The sequence below is a fragment of the Bufo bufo genome, chromosome 4, assembly GCF_905171765.1.
Source record: "Bufo bufo chromosome 4, aBufBuf1.1, whole genome shotgun sequence".
NCBI lineage: Eukaryota > Metazoa > Chordata > Amphibia > Anura > Bufonidae > Bufo > Bufo bufo.
In genome coordinates this window covers 155,787,066-155,812,439 of record NC_053392.1, presented here as the reverse complement: position 1 = coordinate 155,812,439, position 25,374 = coordinate 155,787,066, and the positions used below count along the sequence as shown (strand labels likewise).

At 42.0% G+C, this 25,374-nt stretch overlaps 1 protein-coding gene across 2 annotated transcripts in view; it reads right to left on the bottom strand.

Moving 5' to 3' along the window:
* PLOD2 (procollagen-lysine,2-oxoglutarate 5-dioxygenase 2) overlaps nucleotides 1-25,374 on the bottom strand; it is a 185,880-nt gene that overhangs the window by 11,066 nt on the left and 149,440 nt on the right. Inside the window, exons 13-18 of one of the 2 annotated variants that reach the window (XM_040428046.1) lie at nucleotides 21,188-21,329; nucleotides 19,777-19,839; nucleotides 15,113-15,226; nucleotides 12,273-12,338; nucleotides 11,302-11,406; nucleotides 11,074-11,220 (exon numbers count right to left, since the gene is read on the bottom strand). In XM_040428046.1, the coding sequence (XP_040283980.1) occupies nucleotides 11,074-11,220; nucleotides 11,302-11,406; nucleotides 12,273-12,338; nucleotides 15,113-15,226; nucleotides 19,777-19,839; nucleotides 21,188-21,329 (637 nt within the window). The remainder of the gene's footprint in view (nucleotides 1-11,073; nucleotides 11,221-11,301; nucleotides 11,407-12,272; nucleotides 12,339-15,112; nucleotides 15,227-19,776; nucleotides 19,840-21,187; nucleotides 21,330-25,374) is intronic. The other variant, XM_040428047.1, reaches the window with a different exon arrangement.

Below are 25,374 nucleotides of genomic sequence, written 5' to 3'. Positions count from 1 at the left end.
ATATTTTTTATGGGAATTTTTGCCATTGATTCCCCGTGTGGTATGTCAGTGTTCATATTGTGGGACTATTTGTGCACTTCTAGTAAGTATTTGGTGGCTGCAAATATGACCTGAAATTTTTCAGGTTCGCCTGCCATTAAAGTGAAAGGGGCCCGACCGCGAACGTGCGGTTCGCGAACATTAGATCGCGAATGCGCGTTCGCGAAATGTCCCGGCCGATGTTCGTCCAACACTAGAGAGCACCTTCGTAAACACTCATGGTGCTGTTGCGTAGAGCCACGAACTGACAGTGGTGAGACTCCACCTCAAAGCAAAGGAAACTGGTGTGTGGGAGCAATGGAAATGTGAAGGTATGCGTCCTGAATGTCCACCGAGGAAAGGAAGAAAAGACAATCACAGAGCGGAGAGACTCCATCCTGAAGTGCTGGACCTTGACAAACTGGTTCAGCAACTTGAGGTCTAGATCCGGGCGAACGGATCCCTCTTTCTTGGGGATAACAAAAAGGTTTGAATAAAAACCTGTGAACTGCTCGGCAAGCGGAACCGGAGAGATCACTCCCTGGGCGAGAAAGTACTGTAATGCCTGAATAAAGGCGGCGGCCCGAACCCGGTCTCTGGGCGGCTGGGAAAGGAAGAATTGGTCCGGCGGGGTGGAGGCCAACTCGATCTTGTAACCTGAGGTTACTATCTCGAGTACCTATTCGTCGGAAATGTGGGATCGCCAAACATCCTGGAAAAGGAGGACCTGACCCCCGACACGAGAGAGCAGGGGCACCCCTTCATGCTGAAGATTGTCTATTGGCCAGGGCACGGGCAGGTTGTGTCCGGGGTTTAAACGACAGTTTCCTCTTCTGCTCTTGTTTGGAAACGCTAGGTGGCACCCCTGTCGACGTGGGGGTGTGCCAGAGAAGCGGCAAAAGAAGTGCAAATGGGAGCTCGAGGGCCTTGCCCTGTGGGAGGTGGGTATTTTTACCCCCCGTGGCCTCAGAGATTATGTCGTCTAACAGAGTACCGAACAGACGAGAACCCAAAAAAGGAAGCCCTGTAAGGGAACACTTTGACGAGGAATCTGCAGCCCAGACTTTAAGCCACACCTCATGCCTTAAGGTGACCGTGTATGAGCGGGCAACAAGAGAGCCCGCGTCCAAAGTGGCCTCGCAGAGGTACTTCCCTGCCTGAGAGATCTGCAGAGCCAAAGACTGGATGTCTGCTGGGGGGAGATCAGCCACGATGTCCTGGTGCAGGCGAAGGGCCCATTCAGAGAGAGAGGCAGAAAAGGGACGAAGCACGGAGCCAGCCGCCGCAAAGACGGACTTAGTAAAAGACTCAAGGCAGTGATACATGGGGTCCTGAAGGGACATGCCATCGGCCACGGGGATATCGGTATGCTTAGCGAGGCACATGACAGGGCGGTCCACATTGGGCGGGGATTACCATTTTGCGACCAAGTCTGGTGGAAAGGGGTATAACAGATCAAGGTGCTTAGAAGCGCTGAAACGACTGGATGGTCCCATACCTTGGCAATGACAACCAAAAAATGGTCATGCAAAGGAATGGCCTTAGGGGCTTGTTTCGAGCGAAGAAACAAAACTTCCTGGCGGCTAGACGAAGGAGAATCGTCCTGAACCTGAAATGCTATCTACCATGGAAGCAATCTTAGAAGATTGTTCCTGATTCAGATCAGAGTCTGAATCAAGTACCTCCTTTTCGGACAGTGTCTTGTCTGGGAGGGAGGACATGTCCGAGTGTGGCTTCGGGCGAGGTGGAGACACAGAGGTGTCAGAAGAGGAAAAGTGCCCTGTTCTGGGCAGCTTGTGAGAAGGTCTGCCCCTAGGTTGGTCGTCTGAGAAAGGCACGGGATGTGCAGGTGAGGATTGGTCAACCAATCAACCCATTAGACAAAGGGTGGATTGGGAAACTTTCGTTAGGTCTTCTACTGCCCGGGACAGGGCACGGGCGCTCTGGATCCACGCGGTCAGGGGGGCAATGAAGCTGCTCGGGAGGGATGGCTAGGGTCGGTCTGGGAGCACAGCATGCGGTACACAGAGAGTCCGACTGGCCGCGAGAAAACTTAAGCTCGCATTTTGCGCACGCATAGTGGGTGGGGGCTAAAAATGTATATGCTCTCTCCAGGCTGGAGGGGATATAGCCGTTGGGAGGAGCTAACACTTTTTAGCCTAGTGTCGCCTACTAGCGGCAGCAGCAGCTATACCCACGGTTCTCTGTTCCCAAATGATATGAGCAAGAAATAATATTAAATACATGTAGGTTGGCTCAGAAATTAATTAGCTATTTGCAGTTAGATAAGCCTTTTGTTAAAACAGGGAAACTTGGCTTAGTGTGAAGGAGGATAAGCAATCCGGTTATTAAGTGGTTAATCTAGTGCAGGAGCATCAGCAGTCGCCATAGTCTTTCACACCCAACAAATGACAATGGAAGCCAATCAGTGGCGTCAGAATTTACTTGCCATGCTACTGGCATCATGGACTGCTTCACTGCTCGTGATCCCAGAAGTACAACATATAAATGCTGAGACCACTGATTGACTTTTTTCTAAAAGAGTTTTCTGACACTTACGTTTACAGTATACTAATGACTTATCCTCAGGATATGAGGGTCCGACACCCAGGACCCCCACCACTTAGCTGTTTGAGAAGGCACTGATGCTTCTGTGAGTGTCGCAGCCTTCTCCCTTCTCACCAAGCAAAGTGCCATACATTGTATAGTAGCTGTTCTTGGGATTGTAGCTCAGCCCCATTCACTTTAATGGGACTGAGCAGCGTCTAGGCCATGTGACAGATGAACATGATATCACATGGCCTAGAGAAATCTGAGAGAATACTGAGAGATACTGATGAAAAAAACTCTCAAAATCCATCTGCCTAAACAACCAACTACTGCTCTAACTATTGGCAGTGGGAAGTACGTGGTTGAACAGCCAGGATTGGAGATAACTGCCATTAAATTGTTGCAGATCAAGTACACCCATTTATGGCAACTGTAATTTCTGATAGTAGTCGCCTACTACAGGAAAATGTGCCCTACCTCTTAAATAACAGGACTTGAAGGATCTACTGCTGACATCTTGGTGCCAGAAACAGAACACCTTAAGAGGTCTTTCGGAACGCATACCTTCAGCTGTTTTGGTCGCATTGGGGGACCTATTCAATATAAGGCTACATTGACATTACCGTAGTGTAGATGTGTATGTGTTGCGAATAAAAAAAACATGGGCACTGGTCTTGTGAACTCCGCATCGTGGTGCGGACCCATTAACTTTAATGGGTCTGTGATCCACAACATACAAGATGTCACATGGTTAGCACTCCTTTTTTCTGAGATTTCTGAGTTCGGTTATCTAATCTAAGCAAACACTTTCAATTGCTTTTCAATGGCTTTTGTCTCAAGATAATGAAATGAGTTAAGAAATTTGAGTTAACAGCGGGAGTGCTAACCATGGTACATCTGTATGGCAAAATATACAGCATGTCCTATCTTTGTAGTGCAGAGGCTCGTATCAGAAACCTTCAGAAACACACGGAAGCCTTTCCATGGGCTTTCAGGTCCGTGCCTCCGCACTGCAAAAGATAGAACATGTCCTATCTTTTCCCATATGTTGCAGATCGTGGACTCTTTGAAATCAATAGGTCCACACAGCGATGCAGAGTTCACACGGCCAGTGTTTTGCAGAACTACAGTTTGCGGTCTACAACACGTGCACGACTACATCAACGGTCATGTGAATGTGCCCTTAGTCAGGGAGTTTTAATGTGATTACCTTTTTTCAGCAATATCAGCAACTACTAAATACTAGGAAACCCCAGAAGACTTCTCAGTGGTTTTATATTATGTCTTAATGATTAGTGTGCATATGTATGTATTTACTGTATATACATTTATTTACTGTATTACCTACATATTAGATAAGTACTATATGTTATATGGTCAGTAACTGAACACTAACTGACTGAGCTACTGACTGTAATGTATATACCTTGCATGATTGTTTAGACAGATTTCCAGGGGGACATATTGGGGGAGATTTATCAAAACTGGTATAAAGGAAAAATGGCCCACAGCAACCAATTAGATTCCACCTATCATATTCCAAAAGAGTTCTGAAAAAATAAAAGTGGAATCTGATTGGTTGCTATGGATAACTAAGCCAGTTTTGCAGTTTTTATAAATTTCTCCCATTGTTTGCATGTGTTTTGGTGAATTTTACAACTTTGAAATCTGGTTTCCAAGGATCTATATTTTTAGTATTGACAAACCATTGACTGCAAATTTTCAAAATACAAGAATCCCTTAAGAGGCCCCATTACTTTACTTTGATGAGTTGAAGATGGCCGTGCACTGTACTATTTCAAACATGCAAATACCATATAATTAATGTCAAGTATTTGGCATCTTAACAAATCCTCTATTAGCAGAGGGAGTGGTGCATTTATTATATTTTTATAATATAATGGATGATCTCATATTTTCAGACAGTAAAACTTTATTTTTAAGCACATTTTTCAATTAGATTAAAGAACTAAACGGCTGGCAGCTTATTCCACAAAAGCATCTGTTGTGCCACAATTGAAGAAGCTGTAGTGTTAACCCCTTCCTGACATCCAGGTCTTTAACCTCTTAAGGACACATGACGTACCGGTATAGTTCCTATCACCGCCGCCCGGTGGGCGGTGTTCGGAACCCGGTGCCTGCTCAAATCGCTAAATGCGCCGGGGGGTCCTGTGACCCCCCCTTGATGGCGATCGCAGCAAACCACTGGTCAATTCAGACCTGCGGTTTGCTGCAGTTTCGGAAGTTTCTGATCCCCGCGGTCTGTGGCCGCGGGGATCAGAAACTTCAAATAAGCTTTATTTTAATGTTTAACCGCCTCCGGACCGCCTAACGCAGGATCGCGTTCAGGAGGCGGCAGCCCTGCGCACAGTCACGCATATATGCGTCATCTCGCGAGACGCGAGATTTCCTGTGAACGCGCGCACACAGGATCGGAAGGTAAGCGAGTGGATCTCCAGCCTGCCAGCGGCGATCGTTCGCTGGCAGGCTGGAGATGCGATTTTTTTAACCCCTAACAGGTATATTAGACGCTGTTTTGATAACAGCGTCTAATATGCCTGCTACCTGGTCCTCTGGTGGTCCCTTTTGTTTGGATCGACCACCAGAGGACACGGGCAGCTCAGTAATATGTAGCACCAAACACCACTACACTACACCCCCCGTCACTTATTAACCCCTTATTAACCACTGATCACCCCTGATCACCCCATATAGACTCCCTGATCACCCCCCTGTCATTGATCACCCCCCCCTGTCATTGATCACCCCCCTGTAAGGCTCCATTCAGATGTCCGTATTTTTTTTACGGATCCACGGATACATGGATCGGATCCGCAAAACACATACAGACATCTGAATGGAGCCTTATAGGGGGGTGATCAATGACAGGGGGGTAATCACCCCATATAGACTCCCTGATCACCCCCCTGTCATTGATCACCCCCCTGTAAGGCTCCATTCAGATGTCCATATGTTTTTTTTACGGATCCACGGATACATGGATCGGATCCGCAAAACACATACGGACATCTGAATGGAGCCTTATAGGGGGGTGATCACCCCATATAGACTCCCTGATCACCCCCCTGTCATTGCTCACCCCCCTGTAAGGCTCCATTCAGATGTCCGTATGTTTTTTACGGATCCACGGATACATGGATCGGATCCGCAAAACACATACGGACATCTGAATGGAACCTTATAGGGGGTGATCAATGACAGGGGGGTGATCACCCCATATAGACTCCCTGATCACCCCCTGTCATTGATCACCCCCGTGTAAGGCTCCATTCAGACATTTTTTTTGGCCCAAGTTAGCAGAATTTTTTTTTATTTTTCTTACAAAGTCTCATATTCCACTAACTTGTGTCAAAAAATTAAATCTCACATGAACTCACCATACCCCTTACGGAATCCAAATGCGTAAAATTTTTTAGACATTTATATTCCAGACTTCTTCTCACGCTTTAGGGCCCCTAGAATGCCAGGGCAGTATAAATACCCCACATGTGATCCCATTTCGGAAAGAAGACACCCCAAGGTATTCCGTGAGGGGCATATTGAGTCCATGAAAGATTGAAATTTTTGTCCCAAGTTAGCGGAAAGGGAGACTTTGTGAGAAAAAAAATATATATCAATTTCCACTAACTTGTACCAAAAAAAAAAAAATTCTATGAACTCGCCATGCCCCTCATTGAATACCTTGGGGTGTCTTCTTTCCAAAATGGGGTCACATGTGGGGTATTTATACTGCCCTGGCTTTTTAGGGGCCCTAAAGCGTGAGAAGAAGTCTGGGATCCAAATGTCTAAAAATGCCCTCCTAAAAGGAATTTGGGCACCTTTGCGCATCTAGGCTGCAGAAAAGTGTCACATATGTGGTATCGCCGTACTCAGGAGAAGTTGGGCAATGTGTTTTGGGGTGTCATTTTACATATACCCATGCTGGGTGAGAGAAATATCTTGGTCAAATGCCAACTTTGTATTAAAAAAAAATGGGAAAAGTTGTCTTTTGCCAAGATATTTCTCTCACCCAGCATGGGTATATGTAAAATGACACCCCAAAACACATTGCCCAACTTCTCCTGAGTACGGCAATACCACATGTGTGACACTTTTTTGCAGCCTAGGTGGGCAAAGGGGCCCACATTCCAAAGAGCACCTTTAGGATTTCACCGGCCATTTTTTACAGATTTTGATTTCAAACTACTTACCACACATTAGGGCCCCTAGAATGCCAGGGCAGTATAACTACCCCACAAGTGAAACTTCCATGAACTCACTATGCCCATCACGAAATACCTTGGGATGTCTTCTTTCCAAAATGGGGTCACTTGTGGGGTAGTTATACTGCCCTGGCATTTTAGGGGCCCTAATGTGTGGTAAGTAGTTAGAAATCAAAATCTGTAAAAAATGGCCGGTGAAATCCTAAAGGTGCTCTTTGGAATGTGGGCCCCTTTGCCCACCTAGGCTGCAAAAAAGTGTCACATATGTGGTATTGCCGTACTCAGGAGAAGTTGGGCAATGTGTTTTGTGGTGTCATTTTACATATACCCATGCTGGGTGAGAGAAATATCTTGGCAAAAGACAACTTTTCCCATTTTTTTTTATACAAAGTTGGCTTTTGACCAAGATATTTCTCTCACCCAGCATGGGTATATGTAAAATGACACCCCAAAACACATTGCCCAACTTCTCCTGAGTACGGCGATACCACATGTGTGACACTTTTCTGCAGCCTAGATGCGCAAAGGTGCCCAAATTCCTTTTAGGAGGGCATTTTTAGACATTTGGATCCCAGACTTCTTCTCACGCTTTAGGGCCCCTAAAAAGCTAGGGCAGTATAAATACCCCACATGTGACCCCATTTTGGAAAGAAGACACCCCAAGGTATTCAATGAGGGGCATGGCGAGTTCATAGAATTTTTTTTTTTTTGGTACAAGTTAGTGGAAATTGATATATATTTTTTTCTCACAAAGTCTCCCTTTCCGCTAACGTGGGACAAAAATTTCAATCTTTCATGGACTCAATATGCCCCTCACGGAATACCTTGGGGTGTCTTCTTTCCGAAATGGGGTCACATGTGGGGTATTTATACTGCCCTGGCATTCTAGGGGCCCTAAAGCGTGAGAAGAAGTCTGGAATATAAATGTCTAAAAAATTTTACGCATTTGGATTCCGTAAGGTGTATGGTGAGTTCATGTGAGATTTAATTTTTTGACACAAGTTAGTGGAATATGAGACTTTGTAAGAAAAATAAAAAAAAATTCTGCTAACTTGGGCCAAAAAAAATGTCTGAATGGAGCCTTACACGGGGGTGATCAATGACAGGGGGTGATCAGGGAGTCTATATGGGGTGATCACCCCCCTGTCATTGATCACCCCCTATAAGGTTCCATTCAGATGTCCGTATGTGTTTTGCGGATCCGATCCATGTATCCGTGGATCCGTAAAAAACATACGGACATCTGAATGGAGCCTTACAGGGGGGTGAGCAATGACAGGGGGGTGATCAGGGAGTCTATATGGGGTGATCACCCCCCTGTCATTGATCACCCCCCTATAAGGCTCCATTCAGATGTCCGTATGTGTTTTGCGGATCCGATCCATGTATCCGTGGATCCGTAAAAAAACATATGGACATCTGAATGGAGCCTTACAGGGGGGTGATCAATGACAGGGGGGTGATCAGGGAGTCTATATGGGGTGATCACCCCCCTGTCATTGATCACCCCCCTATAAGGCTCCATTCAGATGTCTGTATGTGTTTTGCGGATCCGATCCATGTATCCGTGGATCTGTAAAAAACATACGTACTCAGAAGAAGTTGGGCAATGTGTTTTGGGGTGTCATTTTACATATACCTATGCTGGGTGAGATAAATATCTTGGTCAAATGCCAACTTTGTATAAAAAAATGGGAAAAGTTGTACCATAGTTTGTAAACGCTAAAACTTTTACCCAAATCATTTTTTTTTTTTACCCAAACATTTTTTTTTATCAATGTCATGTAGAAAAATAAATTTAGAGAAAAATTTATATATGGATGTCGTTTTTTTTGCTAAATTTTACAACTGAAAGTGAAAAATTTAATTTTTTTGCAAAAAAACGTTAGATTTCGATTAATAACAAAAAAAGTAAAAATGTCAGCATCAATGAAATACCACCAAATGAAAGCTCTATTAGTGAGAAGAAAAGGAGGTAAAATTCATTTGGGTGGTAAATTGCATGACCGAGCAATAAACGGTGAAAGTAGTGTAGTGCAAAAGTGTAAAAAGTGGCCTGGTCATTAAGGGTGTTTAAGCTAGGGGGGCTGAGGTGGTTAACCCCCCCCTGCTGCCCTCTTTGTTATCTGACAGCGGGCGCAGCGGGGGGGGTGCAGGGAGTGCGGCAGGGAGGGCGGGCGGACGGGGCGGGCAGGCATGCGATCATCCGCCCGCCCCCTCTCTCAGCAAATTGATGACACTCTGCTTGAAAAGCCTGACATCTGTGCTGGCTCAGATGCCATGCGTTTAATTCCTTCCATGCCGCGGTCCATATGGACCGCTGTATGGAAAAGGTTAAGAGGGAGGGAGCTCCCTCCCTCTCCTATCGGGGGCTGCTGTGCCTTTTCAGCGTGTGGAACACGGCCGTGTGCATTCGGCCTTATGGCGATTCCTGAGTTCCCAATGAGAGAGTTCCTCCAGCCTGGCTATGTCATTAACTTTGGCAGTCCATTGAGATCTAGAGGGTACTTCCCCCGACTTCCAATTAGTAGCAATGAGTAGTCTGCCTGGTGCTAGTATTATTCTTATCAAGTTTTTCTCTAAATTTGAGAGGGTAGATGGCAAGAGAGAGAGTAGGGCTATTTCTGGAAGGCAGGGGAATTTGCCATCTGAAAGTTTCAGAATCTTCCTGATCTGGAGGAAAATATTGTCCCAAAAACCTGTTAGTTTGGGGCAGGACCACCAAATGTGGAGGAAATCTCCCATATGTGTGAGGCATCTCTAACATTTGTTGGAGGTGAGGTTATATATTTTGCTAAGTTTGTGTGTTGTCATATACCATCTAGTGAGGAGTTTATAAGCATTTTCCTGTATAGTGACACATCTGGATATTTGTTTTGGGGGCGAGTAGCAGAAAGCGTATATCTGTATCAGAGAATGTCCGTTTTAAGTAATTCTCCCATTCCCTGATATAGTATAGAGAGTTGGGTGTGTCAAGTGAACTGAGGTGTCTCGTGATATTGGCGATCGTTTTTGTGGGATGTTTTGTCTGGGTTAAGAGTTTTTCGTATCGGGAGAGGTCAGTTGTAGACCTTGGATGGGCGAGAAAAGTCTTAACTTGTGATTTTAAATGTTCATACTGTAGTATATGCAGTTCAGGTATAGATAGTCTGGAACCATTTCTCCTTTTTAAAGAGGTGTTGTCCTACAAAGTGTGACCTATACAGAAGTCACTTTTGTTGTTTTACCAACCATGCCTTCTCCAGCAATGTATACACAGTGCTCAGTGCTACTTCCTGCGTTAGTAAGGGTCTGGTTGACTGCAATGGACTGTAATGGAAAGGGGACTCAATGTAAAGCGTAGTCAGTTGCACTGTGTGCTATTACAAAAAATATTTTCCCCTTTTGGTTTAAATTTTTCTTGTTTTTGAAGCTGCATGTATGAAAAAATAAACAAAAAGGTGTCTGGTCAGGAAGGGGGTTAAATGGCCTGATCTTGAAGTGGTTCATTTTGTTATAACTTTGTTTTTGCTCTAATGAAAATGACTACCCTCTGTGTATCCTAAAGGGGTTATTTTTTTATTTATATTGATGACCTATTGTCTGGATAGGTCATCAATATCAGATCACCTGTAGAAGAGGCCGGGTGCTCTGTGAGCACCGCAGCCTCTTCCTAGGCCATGTGACATCTATGTACATCGGTCACATGGCCTAGTTGCAGCTCAGACCCATTCAAGTCAGTGGGGGCTGAGCTGTAATAAAAAAGCACAACTGCTGTACATTGTACGACGCTGTGCTTGGAAAGCTGTTGGGAGCCGGCTGCACTCTGTAAAGCTCTGATGAGTGCTGTGGCTCCCTGAAACAGCTTATCGGTGTTGGTGCTGTACCCTCACCAATGTGATAATGATGACCGATCCCGATCATTATCAATTTTTGGATAACCCCTTTAATCTGACAATACATGTATGACTGATCAAGGTTTTTTTTTTTTTCTCTCATTCCCCCAGACTGCTGCCACCCATTGCCTTGAAAACTTCAATAAATCAATATGAAGTTCTCTGTAGCATTATGTCATAAATTGCTTCTGTTAATACAGCATTTTAATAATCATTTATTCCCCATAACTGTGTCATTTGTACAGAGACTATTTATTTCAGAGAAGCAGGTGAGATACAGTGCCACCATTGGAAACGACATATACATTTTAGAAGGCCACCATACAGTTGACATTCTAATAGAAAAAAAAGTGTCACATTTAGGAAACCTTGGAACGTTTACTATACGTTATTAAAGAAAATCTTACCTTTGTGTAATAGCCAGCAAAGACTTTCAGTGTTATTGGAGCAATGTATTCTCGAATGAAGTGAAGCCATTCTGTGTCCATCCCAATCTGGCTCATGTGAATATCATCTGTAGGAACATTTTCATACCCACCAGCAATACGTTTATCCTAATTAAAAAGGACAAAATTATATAGAACATGTACAGACTTGCACACTAGAGTTAATAGATATAATGAAGGGATTATTACAGAATTTCTGGATCCAGACCACTGTCCATAGTGCTCCATCTCTTGTACAATTTCATCACAAGCCTGCTCTGATAGAACTGGAAACCAAAACACATCTGGGCAAGGCTGGAAGAGACAAAGGGTAAGAATAATTTATCTGACCCATATTCAAGCTAGGTTTTGACTCACCATGTTGGTGTGTGTGTGTGTGTGTGTGTGTGTGTGTGTGTGTGTGTGTGTGTGTGTGTGTGTGTGAGAGAGAGCACAACCGAGAATCGGACCCTAAAAAATTTTCTGAAATTTACTCAGTAGTGGAGAGTATATGATCTTTTATGATATTGTCACATTAAGGAGATCTTTATCCAACTTGGGTAACCCCCGTAACGGGAGAGTTTAGGTAAATCTTTAATATTAGATTTATCTGAATTTTCTTTTAATTTAATGATATGCATTTGCTTACTTTATGTCCGATTTATCAAATGTCACATATTATTTCATACATTTGTCCTATCCTTAAACCTAACACTTTTGTCTAGAAAAGCTACTCACTCCATCTTTCTTACTCCATCCTCCTACTGGAGTGAGATTGGAGTTAGAAGGTCTCAAAGATAAACCTGGAGTGAAACTGATTAATGTAGCGAACCATATCCAATTTTCCACCCACATTACTAAACTAGAGTGAGTGGCGTAAAAATGCAAAAAGTCACAAAAGCCCTTTTGAATTCTGGAGTGAAGGCATGATAAATCAGGGGCAATGAGTATATCAAATCTTGACTTGAATTCAAACTTGAATTATTGGTACGTACAGTAAATGTTTATTATAAAGGTAATTATAATTCTCTCGAATACTATAAATCCATCCATTACACATTTCCAAAGAATTATACATTTGTAGGAATATTTTAGAGCTGATTATTAAACATATCAGAAAATAGATTTAGCATATACAAATGCACCATCTCTAGTGTATAGATGCTTCCACGGGCAATTACCTGCTCAACAAAGTCTTCAGTAAAGATCCTGGAGTAATTAGCATGAATATATTTAAGCTTCCAGTCCTAAATCCGTAGATAAAGATAATCAGACAAATGCTTTGTAAAGAACTTCAAATTATGATTTTATATATTTATATACACACACACATTATGGATCAATATTTCAATAAGATTCACATATAGTGCAAATTATGTCATAATTATGGAGATATAAGGGGGAATTTATCATTGTAGGTGTATTTGAGGCTATTTCTTTTAAACTGGAGTTGCTTCACACACCTGAGCCAAATTTATGAAAATGGAAATCTGTCATCTTGCTCTATTCCTATTAAGCAAAGTACTACGTGTATTGTACTGCTAGCCCTGACCCCAGATCTTTAGGTTATATGTTCATACTCTCCTAAGTTCCCCTGCTGTTTGCCTACAAGCCGACATTGCAAGGACTCATAAGCATACACAGATAATGGAGAGAACTCTAGAATGGGTCCTATCAATGTATTCCAGCATCAGTTTGCAAGCACACAGCATGGGAACAGGGGTGGACATGGACATATAAAAGTATTTTTTTTTCCTGCATAATCATATAACACAGTGATATGAAGCCAGGAGTAGCAGTACTATTAATGTAGCACTGCACTTCATAGGGTTCGGGGGAGATGATTAATTCCTTTTAAGTTTGGCGCAAGAGTGATTTGGTTTTGCCACTGAAAGTGAGCCATGGACATCGTGAGTGAGACAAAGTGTTCTAATCTGTAATCCTGACCAACTTTTTACTCCATTTTTGGAAGTAGCGAAGATGAGCAAATTTTTCAAAAAGATGGTGAAGGAGTACGTAGCAGACCGTGTCAGCGTCCTCAATTATCCCTCTGTGCCTTACAACTAATGGGTGTCCAAGCTGGACACGTGGCACGAACTGGCGTACTCTACGCCGTGGAAGTGCTGGCCTGCCCTGCCCTGCCACCAGCATTTTGTCAAAGCGGGTATTTAGTGCTGCTGGGGGCATAATAACTGATAAGCGCAACTGAAAATGCTGACAGGTTGACTCTTCTAAAAATAAACAAGGCCAGGATTGCCCCAGACTTCTCAACTCCATCAGAGGAAAGCAGCTGAACATAAAGGCACTTTAAATGTGTTTTTATAATGTACTGAATACACTGTATTCCCATGCACCCCTTCCAGCACAAAAAAGGGCATATGGTTCAATCTTCCTTTTCTCGTTCTCCTCCTCTTCCATCATATCAACATGCCTAATAGTCTGCCCTCGCTCCTAATGTTGTAGAGGGTCAGATCACCTGCAGGCCCTCGCATAAAATGTTTTAGAGGGTCAGCTCACCAGCAGGCCCTCACATACAATCTTTTAGAGGGCCAGCTCACCTGTAGGCCCTCACCTACAATCTTTTCAAGGGTCAGCTCACCTGCAGGCCCTCACATATAATGTTTTTGAGGGTCAGCTCCCCAGCAGGCCCTCACCTACAATCTTTTAGAGGGACAGCTCACCAGCACGCCCTTACCTACAATCTTTTAGCGGGTCAGCTCACCAGCAGGCCCTCACCTACAATCTTTTCAAAGGTCAGCTCACCTGCAGGCCCTCGCATATAATGTTTTAGAGGGTCAGCTCACCATCAGGCCCTCACCTACAATCTTTTCATAATTTTTTTCAATGGTTAGCTAAGCAGCAGGCACTCACCCATAATTTTTTCGATGCTCAGATCAGCAGCAGGCACTCACCCCTAAGGTTTAGAGCGTCAGCTCTGCAGCAAACCCTCACCCCTAATGTTTTAGATGGTCAGCTCAGCAGCAGGCCCTCATCCGTAATGTTTTAGAGGGTCACCAGCAGGCCATCAATCATCATTTTTCAAGGGTGAATGATGCCCTCCTTTATTTGCAATAAAGGGTGTATTGTAGTGCCGGTTCCTTGAAAATTTTGGAAGCCCTTTCACTTAGTGCATAGGCTTTATGAGTGTAGTCGTCCCACTACCTGAACAATTGTACCACAATGTGAATGAGACCCTCCTTTATGTGATATACAGGTTGTATCAGAGTGCCTCTTCCTTGTAATTTTTGGCAGCACTTACACTTTATATACAAGTAAATTTACAGGAAAGAATGTTTCCTAACAATTTTTCCTCTAAAATCGATTTTATCTTTGGTTTTGTGCGTATTAGTGTCAGTCTGTATAAGTGGCGTACTACTCAGACAACATAATTCCCAGCAGCGACCTGGGAGTCCAAGATGCATCCAGACATCCTCCCCATGCTGTTCCCGAACCATTTCGGTGGTGTTTCCATCAATTTCTGACCTTTTGCTATGATTCAGGCACCCTCCCCTCTTCAGAGCAGGGGGTGCCTGGTTTAATGCTCGGGTTCTCCCATTGACTTCCATTGTGCTCGGTAGAGCACCCGAGCATCCTGAGGTGTTCGACCCGAGCACCCAAACACCCGAGCATTTTGGTGCTCGATCAACACTAGTAGCCGTCATTGTAGCGCCATTTTAGGAAAATTTGCGATTGGTTACCACGAAGCGTGAGAAAATTCGCATTCATTGCGAATCGAATTTTTCCTGAAATTCAGATCGAATTCCACTTCATCTTATTCGATTCGCTCATCTATAGTCACATTATTTGCAACATTTTTACACCACAAAATTGGCGTAGCAGATTTAATAAATGTTCCAAATTTTTATTTTATTAATTTTTTTAGAGCCTTCATCATTAGGGACATTTTCTTTTAAATTGTAACAAAATTTTAAAAGTGATATTAATTTTAGTTGTAAACAATTATTATTTCTAAACATTATTTCATAGCCATGAATAGAGCTTATTTAAAATAAATACATACCACTGGATTTTCAAATATTTGCCAGAGGTCATTGTTAAAGTGACTTATATTGTAATTTGCAAGTGAAAGAAGTCTTCCAAATTCATGACGGTTGGTAATGTACATGAAAACACCCTAAAATGAATAATTACAAGACATATTATTTTACATGATAGTTCAACAGGATCTTTGATGAAAGAATCGTTTTAATGAGATTAAGGAATCTGATGCAATTTCCTCATAAAAAAGAATAATCATTATTATGTAATCAGATATGGAGAAAATATTCTCAGTGGTGAAAGCTTGAAATTGATTCTGTTTAAATGACCCAATTTCCAATAATCCAAGTGATGAAAAGCCTGCATGTGGAGGGAAAAATGTTACAATGTTTGACCTGGATCTTCTGATTCTCTGATGTTCTATGCATTTGTTTTAGTAACTAATTTGTTAACATGATAGAAGTCTATTAGAAAGTTTAGTTAATTATGTCTGCTTAGAGTCAAATACAGTTATCTAAAAAAAATATACATTAAAATTAGCAGGATGGTAAAAATAAAAATTTGTAAATTTTTCCCAGACTCAAAAATTGCATTGACTTAATTTTATGTTTAATTTAATTGCGTTACTTTAAATTTAATAATTTTTTTTTTTTTACAATCTGGGAAAAAGTACGGTAAGTTCTTGAAAGTATTAACCATGAAAAGAAGAGAACATATTTGGATTCTACCAGAAAGCCCAAACAGAAACCTCAATTTTAACAGATAATCACGTTTTAAACAAGTCTTCACTTTACATTAAACAGATGGAAGTTTTATGGCTGATGCAAATTATCTATTTACTTAAATTTCAAAGTATAAAAAGTCAGAAGGAAAATTACATAGTTTGCAAAGTTTCAATTTGTGCTGTTCCCACATAAGAAAATTGAAGTATTATTGAAGCAAGGAATATAAAAATGTTACTTCCTCCCAATTGCAATGTAAGGCCTCATGCACACGACCGTTGTTGTGTTCCGTGTCCGTTGTTCCGCTTTCCATGATTTTCAACGGACCCATTGACTTTCAATGGGTCCGTTGAAAACTCGGATAATGCACCGTTTGTCATCCGCGTCCGTGATCCGTGTTTCCAGTCCATCAAAAAATATGACCTGTCCTATTTTTTTCACGGACAACGGTTCGCGGACCCATTCAAGTCAATGGGTCCGTGAAAAAACACGGAGGCACACAAGATTGTCATCCGCGTCCGCAAACTTGACTTAGATTTTTTTTCACTTTCCTTCATGTCTGGTGATCCTCCAAAAATCAAGGAAGACACACGGAAACGGATCACGGAACAACGGAACCCCATTTTGCGGAACGGAACACAACAACGGTCGTGTGCATGAGGCCTAAATATGTAATTCATTCTTCATGAGTTGGAAACAGAAAAATAATGGATATAATTTAACTATATACTAGGGTGTCAGTTGTTATTTAATTTGTCTTTTATATACCCCTATCAGGCTTGCCCTATGCTTGGAAATATGACATGGTTTTCAATTAACAGTGAACTGACTATGTGAGCATTAGGGAAATGCTCAAGATCTTAAAGCAGGCCCACGGCCCAATGGTCAGTTACAGAAAAAAAAAATTTAAGGATTTTTGTTTTGGAAGGCAATTAGAACCATAACAGATATGGGCAACAGATCTCCCTCATTGGAGGGATCCTTGATCCTGAATGTGCAAGGGTTTCTTATGCCATACACTCTGCAGACTACTGCCCAGACAGCTGCTGTTTCCCTTTTGCACCTCATCTCTACCATAGAAGATACATTCAGGGATACATCTCTAATAATGTATTTTTTCATGATCCAGAAATTATTTTTATTATTAAGAGAAACTATATTATTAAATATAAATTACTGTATTTTTCACTTTATTAGATGCACTCCCCCCCCCAAAAAAAAGTAGGGGGAAAATGGCCGTGCGTCTTATAAAGCAAATACTAGTGAGTGCTTCCATTATGGAAGTGCTTACTAGTTTGCATTAGGTGCTTGGAGCAGGGAAGAAGCGCTGCAAGCGCTTCAGATACTCCCCCTCCCTGGTCTTCTTGCTAGGGCCCGTGCTCCACTGTCCTGACCCCGTACAGCGTCAGGACATAGTGCGCACACTATGACTGACACTGCATGCAGTCAGGTGACAGTGCAGTGCGGAAAATTCAGGGGAGCGCGACACTGGTCCCGTAGTAGAGCCGTGGCGCAGGGGAGGTAAGGAAGTTGTTTATTTTAGTCTGATGGGGATCTAAAAGAAAAGGGCTGATCTGAGGTCTGATGGGGGTCTAAAACAAAACGGCTGATCTGAGGTCTGATGGGGGTCTAAAACAAAACGGCTGATCTGAGGTCTGTTGGGGGTCTGACATGGAGGACTGATATGGGGGTCTGATGTGATGTCCTGATCTGAGAAAAAATATTTTTTTCTTAATTTCCTCCTCCTGGGGTGCATGTTATCATTGGGTGTGTCTTATAAAGCGAAAAATCTGGTAATTGGATATACAGTATTGTGCAAAAATTTGCACTTGTTACCAGAAAGAGGATTTCTAAGGCCCCTTCACACGGGCGAGTATTCCGCGCGGATGCGATGCGTGAGTTGGACGCATTGCACCCGCACTGAATACCGACCCATTCATTTCTATGGGGCTGTTCACATGAGCAGTGATTTTCACGCATCACTTGTGCGTTGCGTGAAAATCGCAGCATGCTCTATATTCTGCGTTTTTCACGCAATGCAGGCCCCATAGAAGTGAATGGGGTTGCGTGAAAATCACAAGCATCCGCAAGCAAGTGCGGATGCGGTGTGATTTTCACGCACGGTTGCTAGGAGACGATCGGGATGGAGACCCGATCATTATTATTTCCCCTTATAACATGGTTATAAGGGAAAATAATAGCATTCTGAATACAGAATGCATAGTAAAATAGCGCTGGAGGGGTTAAAAAAAAATAAAAAAAATGTAACTCGCCTTAATCTACTTGACCGCGGAGCCCGGCTTCTCCTTCTGTCTCCTTTCTTCAGGACCTGGGTAAAGGACCTATGGTGACGTCACTCCGGTCATCACATGATCCATCACATGATCTTTTACCATGGTGATGGATCATGTGATGAATCATGTGATGACCGGAGTGACGTCACCACAGGTCCTTTACCCAGGTCCTGAAGAAAGGAGACAGAAGGAGAAGCCGGGCTCCGCGGTCAAGTGGATTAAGGTGAGTTAAAAAAAAAAATTTTTTAACCCCTCCAGCGCTATTTGACTATGCATTCTGTATTCAGAATGCTATTATTTTCCCTTTTAACCATGTTATAAGGGAAAATAATACAATCTACAGAACACCGATTCCAAGCCCGAACTTCTGTGAAGAAGTTCGGGTTTGGGTACCAAACATGCGCAATTTTTCTCACGCGAGTGAAAAACGTATTACAATGTTTTGCACTTGCGCGGAAAAATCGTGGGTGTTCCCGTAACGCACCCGCACATTTTCCGGCAAACGCCCATGTGAAAGAGGCGTAATTAATCCTTTATGGACCAGGAAATTTTCCATTTTAGTTTTTTACTCCCAGCCTTCCCAAAGCCATAACTTTTTCATTTTTTACATTCACATAGCCATATGAGGGCTTGTTTTGTTGCTAGACAAGTTGTATTGTCTATTGGTGCCATTTACCGTTGCATACAATGTAGTGGGTAGCGGGAAAAAATCCAAATGGGGTGGAGTTATATAAAAAAAAAAAAAAATTATTATCACCACAGTTTTATGGGTTTTGTTTTAACAAGATTTCCTATGCAGTAAAATTGACCTGTTACTTTCATTCTCTCGGGCAGCATGATTACAATGATACCCCACACAGATAGTTTTTCTTGTTTGAATACTGATAAAAATAAAAAGTTTGGAAAAAACTAATTATTTCTTTGTATCTCCATATTTTTACGCCCATATTTTTTTATTTTTAGAGCAGTGTGAGCGCCCGATTTTTGTGCAGGGCCATCTGTACTTCTCATTGATACAATTTTGGGGTATGTATGACTTTTTGATCATCTAGCAATTTTTTATGGGAGCTGATGCGACTAGAAAAAAGGCAAATTGGCCATTTTGACTTTTTTCTGTTTTGCCGATAGCTATACGGGATAAAAATTTTATATTTTTTTACTTTTTATATTTTTTAAAACTTTTTTCTTTTTTACACATTCTTTTCTACACTTTTTATAGTTCCCCTAGGAAACTATAACAAGCAATCATAAGATTGGTTTTATCATATACTCCAATGCATTAGCAGAAGTTCCTGAGTACAGGGGCTGCTGCATACTTCTGGGTTTTTGCACCTCCAGGTGCCATGGTCACATTTGAATATGGCATCTGAAGAGTTAAAAGTTCACAATCGGCATTACAGTCGATAGCGGACATTAGCCTCAGGAGGCTGCTGTTTAAAACAGCAGGTACCCAGCAGCTATGGAACCCACTGCACACGGAAATCCCATCCGCCGACGTATAAATACATAAAGTGGTTGGGGACGGGTTAAAAAATTAGCAAGAAGAAAGTCCAAATTGAGGGTATATCATCAAGAACTACAGTAAGTAATTTTTATTTGTTGGGGGGTTGACTTATTTTTTTCTATTTGGAGAAAGATAGAAAGAAGAAAAATAAATAAAATAAAAAAACCTTTGGGGGTCTGAACATATGGAAAGTTTCCGAAGATGGGGAGTCTCTTTCTCTTTGTAAACTCTAAAATGAAGAAGCATCAAGTAAGTTGAATGGTTTATCCTCTTTATATTTTGCTTAGATTGACTGTGGAGACATGAAAACACAGATTCAAAAAACAGCTGAAAACTAAGACTGAAGAGCTGGATGGATTGGACGGACACCAAGCAGCATAAAGCAAAGCTTATGTCGGACATACATGATTTGCCATGCCTGCTGACTAGCAGTTCAGGACAAAATTTGGGGAAAAAATGAATGCATTCCAGATAGAATGGGGAAGACAAAAATGTATCTGCTTGAGAACGGGCTTTGCATAGTGTATCCAAGCTGTTAGCAATAGGAGTGAAGGATGCAAAGAGCTGATAGAAATACAGAAGTACAAAGTTATGAGCAGACAATAAGGAACCACATAAATGATTGAATTGTGGAATACTTGCCAACTTTTGATGTACATTTCAAAAATGTAGTTTCAGAGATAAAAGGTCTGTAAAAGTTAGGGACTCAACAATAAATGACTTCTCTTTTTGTTAACACACCAGTTATTGTATAGAAGTTCAAAATGATCAAACGTGTGGCTGTTAATCTAATTTATGGACCAAGTATTTAATTCTAAGTATTCCATAATCCTGAATATATACTATAAAGCAATGCTTCATAAACAAACTTTATATTCTTCACTTTAAAGCCCTATAAATAATTTTACAGCTGTTTCAGTGACTACATATGAATGTCGACACTTTTACAAGCTGGCATTATGGTTAGGAGAGAAGCGGACAGCTGTGTCATGTTAAATGTGTAGATTCTCTTGTCCGTCACGTGATTCCCCTTTCAATGCAGTTTACTCAAGAGTCTAATTTGCTGTTGGTAAGAGGAATGTGTGTACAACTTAACAATAGTGCATCGTGCAGGTGCAAACCACAGATGTTTGTGCAAATTTAAAGGGCCACTGAGTTTTTATAAAACTTTTGATATGTCAGAGAGTCTGACAGCTGAGAACGAGGAAAGAGAGCCGATCGCATAGCACATGCTCTCTCTTCACTGCAAGAAAGGAAGCAAGATGGACTCAAAAGAAAATTTATGGGCCCATCTATATTTCGTCACCTGCAATGAGAAGAGAGAGCGATAGGCAAGGGCTTCTTTTTCATTGTGCTAGCAATCTGTTTGGGTATCGGCACTGACCAAACATCTGATATGTCTCTATGACATATCAAAAGTTTGAAAACTCAGTGACCCTTTAATATTTTAGTTTGTAAAAATTGGCTAGTACTGGAAGACAGTGGTTATATAAAGGATGGAGCACACAAATACCGAACACAGAAATACTGTATGTAATAAATGAAATAGTTTTCTAGCAAACCTGCCACAACCTTACCATTTCCCTAGCACTTCTACATAATGCCATATCAGGATCCAGTCTATCGAGGATGAAATTGTTTTTCTCCTTTAACTCTGACCGAAGAGTTTGTCCTTTTATCAGGTATACATTGGCCATATACGGAATGTTCCATACACCACTACAAGTTAAGAGTATGAAAAGAATATATATTAGATTAATATACAATCATTCTTATTACTGTTCCATATTTAATAATTCATATTAATCGGTTTCTCTGGAAGTTAATAAAATGACTGAAAATACTTAAAAATTAAAATGCCCAAACTATATGGCGTCGTTTCTGAAGAAACCACAGGATGTTGGCTTGAAATCTGATTGGCTGTTTGTGGCTCCACCCACTTTTTAAAATTTGAACCCAAGTCACCCAATGACCGACTGTGCCAAATTTGAGGACCCTGCCATTAAAAGGCAAAGAGCGGCAGTAATTAAAATTTTCCCATATAAAACGAATAGCTGAAATGTGATTGGCTGTTAAAGGCTCCACCCACTTTTCCTAAATTCTAACCACACTCACCCAGTGACCCACTGTGCCAGTTTGGGGACTCTGGCTTCCATATTGTAAGAATAACAGCTTTTTACATTTTCTCATTGAAGTCAATAAGGAAAATCTGATTGGTTGTTTGCGGCTCTGCCCAATTTTTACATTTGAATTCCTGTCACCTAGTAACCGAATGTACGAAGTTTGAAGACCCTGCCATTAACAGTGTAAGAATGGCAGCAATTTAAATATTCCAATTGAATAGCACTAGGTAATATTTGACTGGCTGTTTTAAGCTCTGCCCAGGTTTCCAAATTTTAAGCCCAGTCACCCAGTGAGTAATTGTGCTAAGTTTGGGAAACTTGTAATTTAAACTGTGATAATAGCAGCAGTTTATCTGCTTTTCATTAAGGTCAAAGGCTGAAATCTGATTGGCTGTTGTTGCCCCGCCCCTTTTTTCCTAATTGTGAACCACTGTCACCTAGTGACTAACACTTTAAGATTTGGGAATTATGGCATTTAACGTGTAAAAATGGCAGCAGTTTTATTGTTTTCTATTAAAAATCAATGAGTGAAATTTGATTGGTTGTTGGTTGCTCTGCCCACTTTTTCTAACTTTTAAGTAAAAACACCCAATGATCACATTTGTGATATTTAAGGGATGACATCAATAATGTGAGAATGGCAGCATTTTTAGTTTTTCCCATTTAAATCAATCAAATACCGTATATACTCGAGCATAAGCCGACCCGAATATAAGCCGAGGCCCCTAATTTTACCCCAAAAAAATGGGAAAAATTATTGACTCGAGTATAAGACTAGGGTGGGAAATGCAGCTATAATGCAGAGTGTATGTGTATATAATGCACACACTCTACATTATATACACACATCTGCAAGAGGGTGACTCAGATTGATGGGAGTCTGACTCTGACTCCCTGTATTTAATGCAGAGTGTGTGCATTATATACACACACACTCTGCATTAAATACAGGAAGCCATCCACAGATCTCCCCCCTAAACAGTGCCATCCACAGATCCCCCCTAAATAGTGCCATCCACAGATCCCCCCTAAACAGTGCCATCCACAGATCCCCCCTCCCCTAAACAGTGCCATCCACAGATCCCCCCTAAACAGTGCCATCCACAGATCCCCCCTAAACAGTGCCATCCACAGATCCCCCCCTCCCCTAAACAGTGCCATGATGGCACTGTTTAGGGGAGGGGGGATCTGTGGATGGCACTGTAGGGGGATCTGTGGATGGCACTGTAGGGGGATCTGTGGATGGCACTGCCATCCACAGATCCCCCTACAGTGCCATCCACAGATCCCCCTCCCCAACGCTCACAGCAGTATATTTATAAACGAATCAGTAACTACGGTAGTTTAACTTTAATCATTGCTCATTGCTGAGCTCTTTACTCTGATTATTTGGATATCTTACTTTGTCTTAGCTCTGGTAATAGCAGGCAGTGCGGGGGGCGGCGCTCACTCACGTCACGCGCCTGCTCCCAATAGGCGGCATGACGTCAGTGAGTGAGCGCCGCCCCCCGCACTGCCTGCTATTACCGGAGCTAAGACAGACCTAGACTCGAGTATAAGACGAGGAGGCTTTTTGAGCACAAAAATCTGTGCCAAAAAACTCGTCTTATACTCGAGTATATACGGTAAATCTGATTGGTTGTTTATGGCCCCACCCACTTTTCAGAATTTTAATCCCAGTCCCCCAGTGACCAACTGTGCTAAGTTTAAGGATCCTGCCATTAACATTCTAAGAGCTGCGGCAGTTTTACATTTTCCCATTTGAACAAATGGCTGAAATTTGATTGGCCATTGTGGACTCCGCCAACTTTTTATAAATTTTAACCCCAGTCACCCAATGACCCATGGTGCCAAGTTTGGGTACTTTGGCTTAAATACTGTGAGAATGAAAGCAATTTAAATTTTCTTATTGAAGTCAATAGGGAAAATCTGATTGGTTGTTTGTGGCTCCGCACTCTTTTTAGAGTCCCCGAAATGTCACAAATTTTCAGGTTGACCCCATGACTAAGTGACCCAAGTTTGGCGAGTTTAACTTTAAAGATGTACGAGTGGCAGAAGTTTACAATTTTCCAATGAAAGTCTAAGACAAAAAGTGGGGTCTTCGGGGGGCCGCCCCAGAAGCCCGGAGGGTGGGATCGGTTAACAAAGCACAAGCAACCTATTCGGGTATGTGCCGAACAAGTTTGCAAAGTTTGGTAATTGTACTCCTAAAACTGTGGGAGGAGTAGCGTATAGAAAATTGCTAAATTTTCATTGGCCATCGCTAGCTCCGCCCACTTTGGGGTGTCCCCTCAAAATCTACCCTTTTATTCGGGTTGACACCAATAATATGTGGTCTGAGTTTGGGGAGTGTAGCTTCAAAACTGTGCGAGTGGGAGCGATTAGAAAATTTTCCATGTCAAAGTCAATAGCAAAAAAGGGGTCTTCAGTGGTCCGCCGCAGGGGCCCGGAGGGTGGGATTGCCTATTAAAGCACAAGCAACTAACTTTTCTATAGGTCGAAGAAGTGTGGAAAGTTTTGCGTATGCACCGCCAAAACTGTAGGAGGAGTAGCGTAAAGAAAAAGCGAGGGCAGAGAATAATAATAAAACTGAATAATAAGCTGAAACAATCGAATAACTACGTTACAGAATAACAGTACGTTACAGGCTTTTTCAAGCCAACATAATAACTTTTATTAGTTCTAATTAGTGTGGAGTGGAGTCACAAAGTGGACTTCGATCCGAATTTCAGGGAAAGTTCGATTTGCGGCCAGGTCAAATTTCCCAGTGCTTACAAATCAATTTTCCCCAAAATGGCGATAAAAAAAAATTCATACCCATCGTATTCATTTGTGTGCAACGACGCCACCGTGGCCATCTGGATTGAAGATCCTGCGCAAAATCTCATGCGTAGTGAAGTATGATGTCACCTCACCGGCTAGCGTAATGATGTCATCATGCACCACACAAGATTTTGCACTGGAGCTTCAATCAAGAAGGCAGCGACAAACTCTTTACGATCAAATGGATAAGAATTTTTAAATATATGTATATATTTTTTTATTTTTTATTTTTACAGATTTACCACGGACAGCCCTCAATGGTCATTTCAGATACCGTGATCAGCAATGAACACGGCATCTGAGAGGCGCAATAATGGGGAATGGCGATAGTGCCGCCTCCCTCCCATCATTGTGCCTGCTACTCACAAAGAAATGCGATTCGTGGCAAATAAATTTTTCACAAACCAATTATTTTTAGTGAAATTCTGTGAAGTAGCCAAATAAAATTTTTGAGAACTTTGCTCAAAACTAGTTATAATTAGAGATGAGCAAATTTCTCCAAAATTCGATTCAGCCGGTTCGCCGAAATTTCCGAAAAGATTTGCTTCGATCTGAATTTATTTGCGGTGAACCGCGTAAAAAAAAGTCTATTTCCGGGCTGCAGAGAGCCTGTATAGTGGCGTAGATTACTGTGCCTTGCAGTAACATGCTTAAGGAGTCTTATACACATTTGGCTGTGGTAGTGAAATAATACTGTGAGTCTGTATGACATGCAGAGGACAGAACTCACTCTTAGAATCACTGCACACTTCACTTATTAGGGCAGTTACGGGGCCAAAATTGACCAAATAACTCATGTATGAACTCAGCCTTACAGG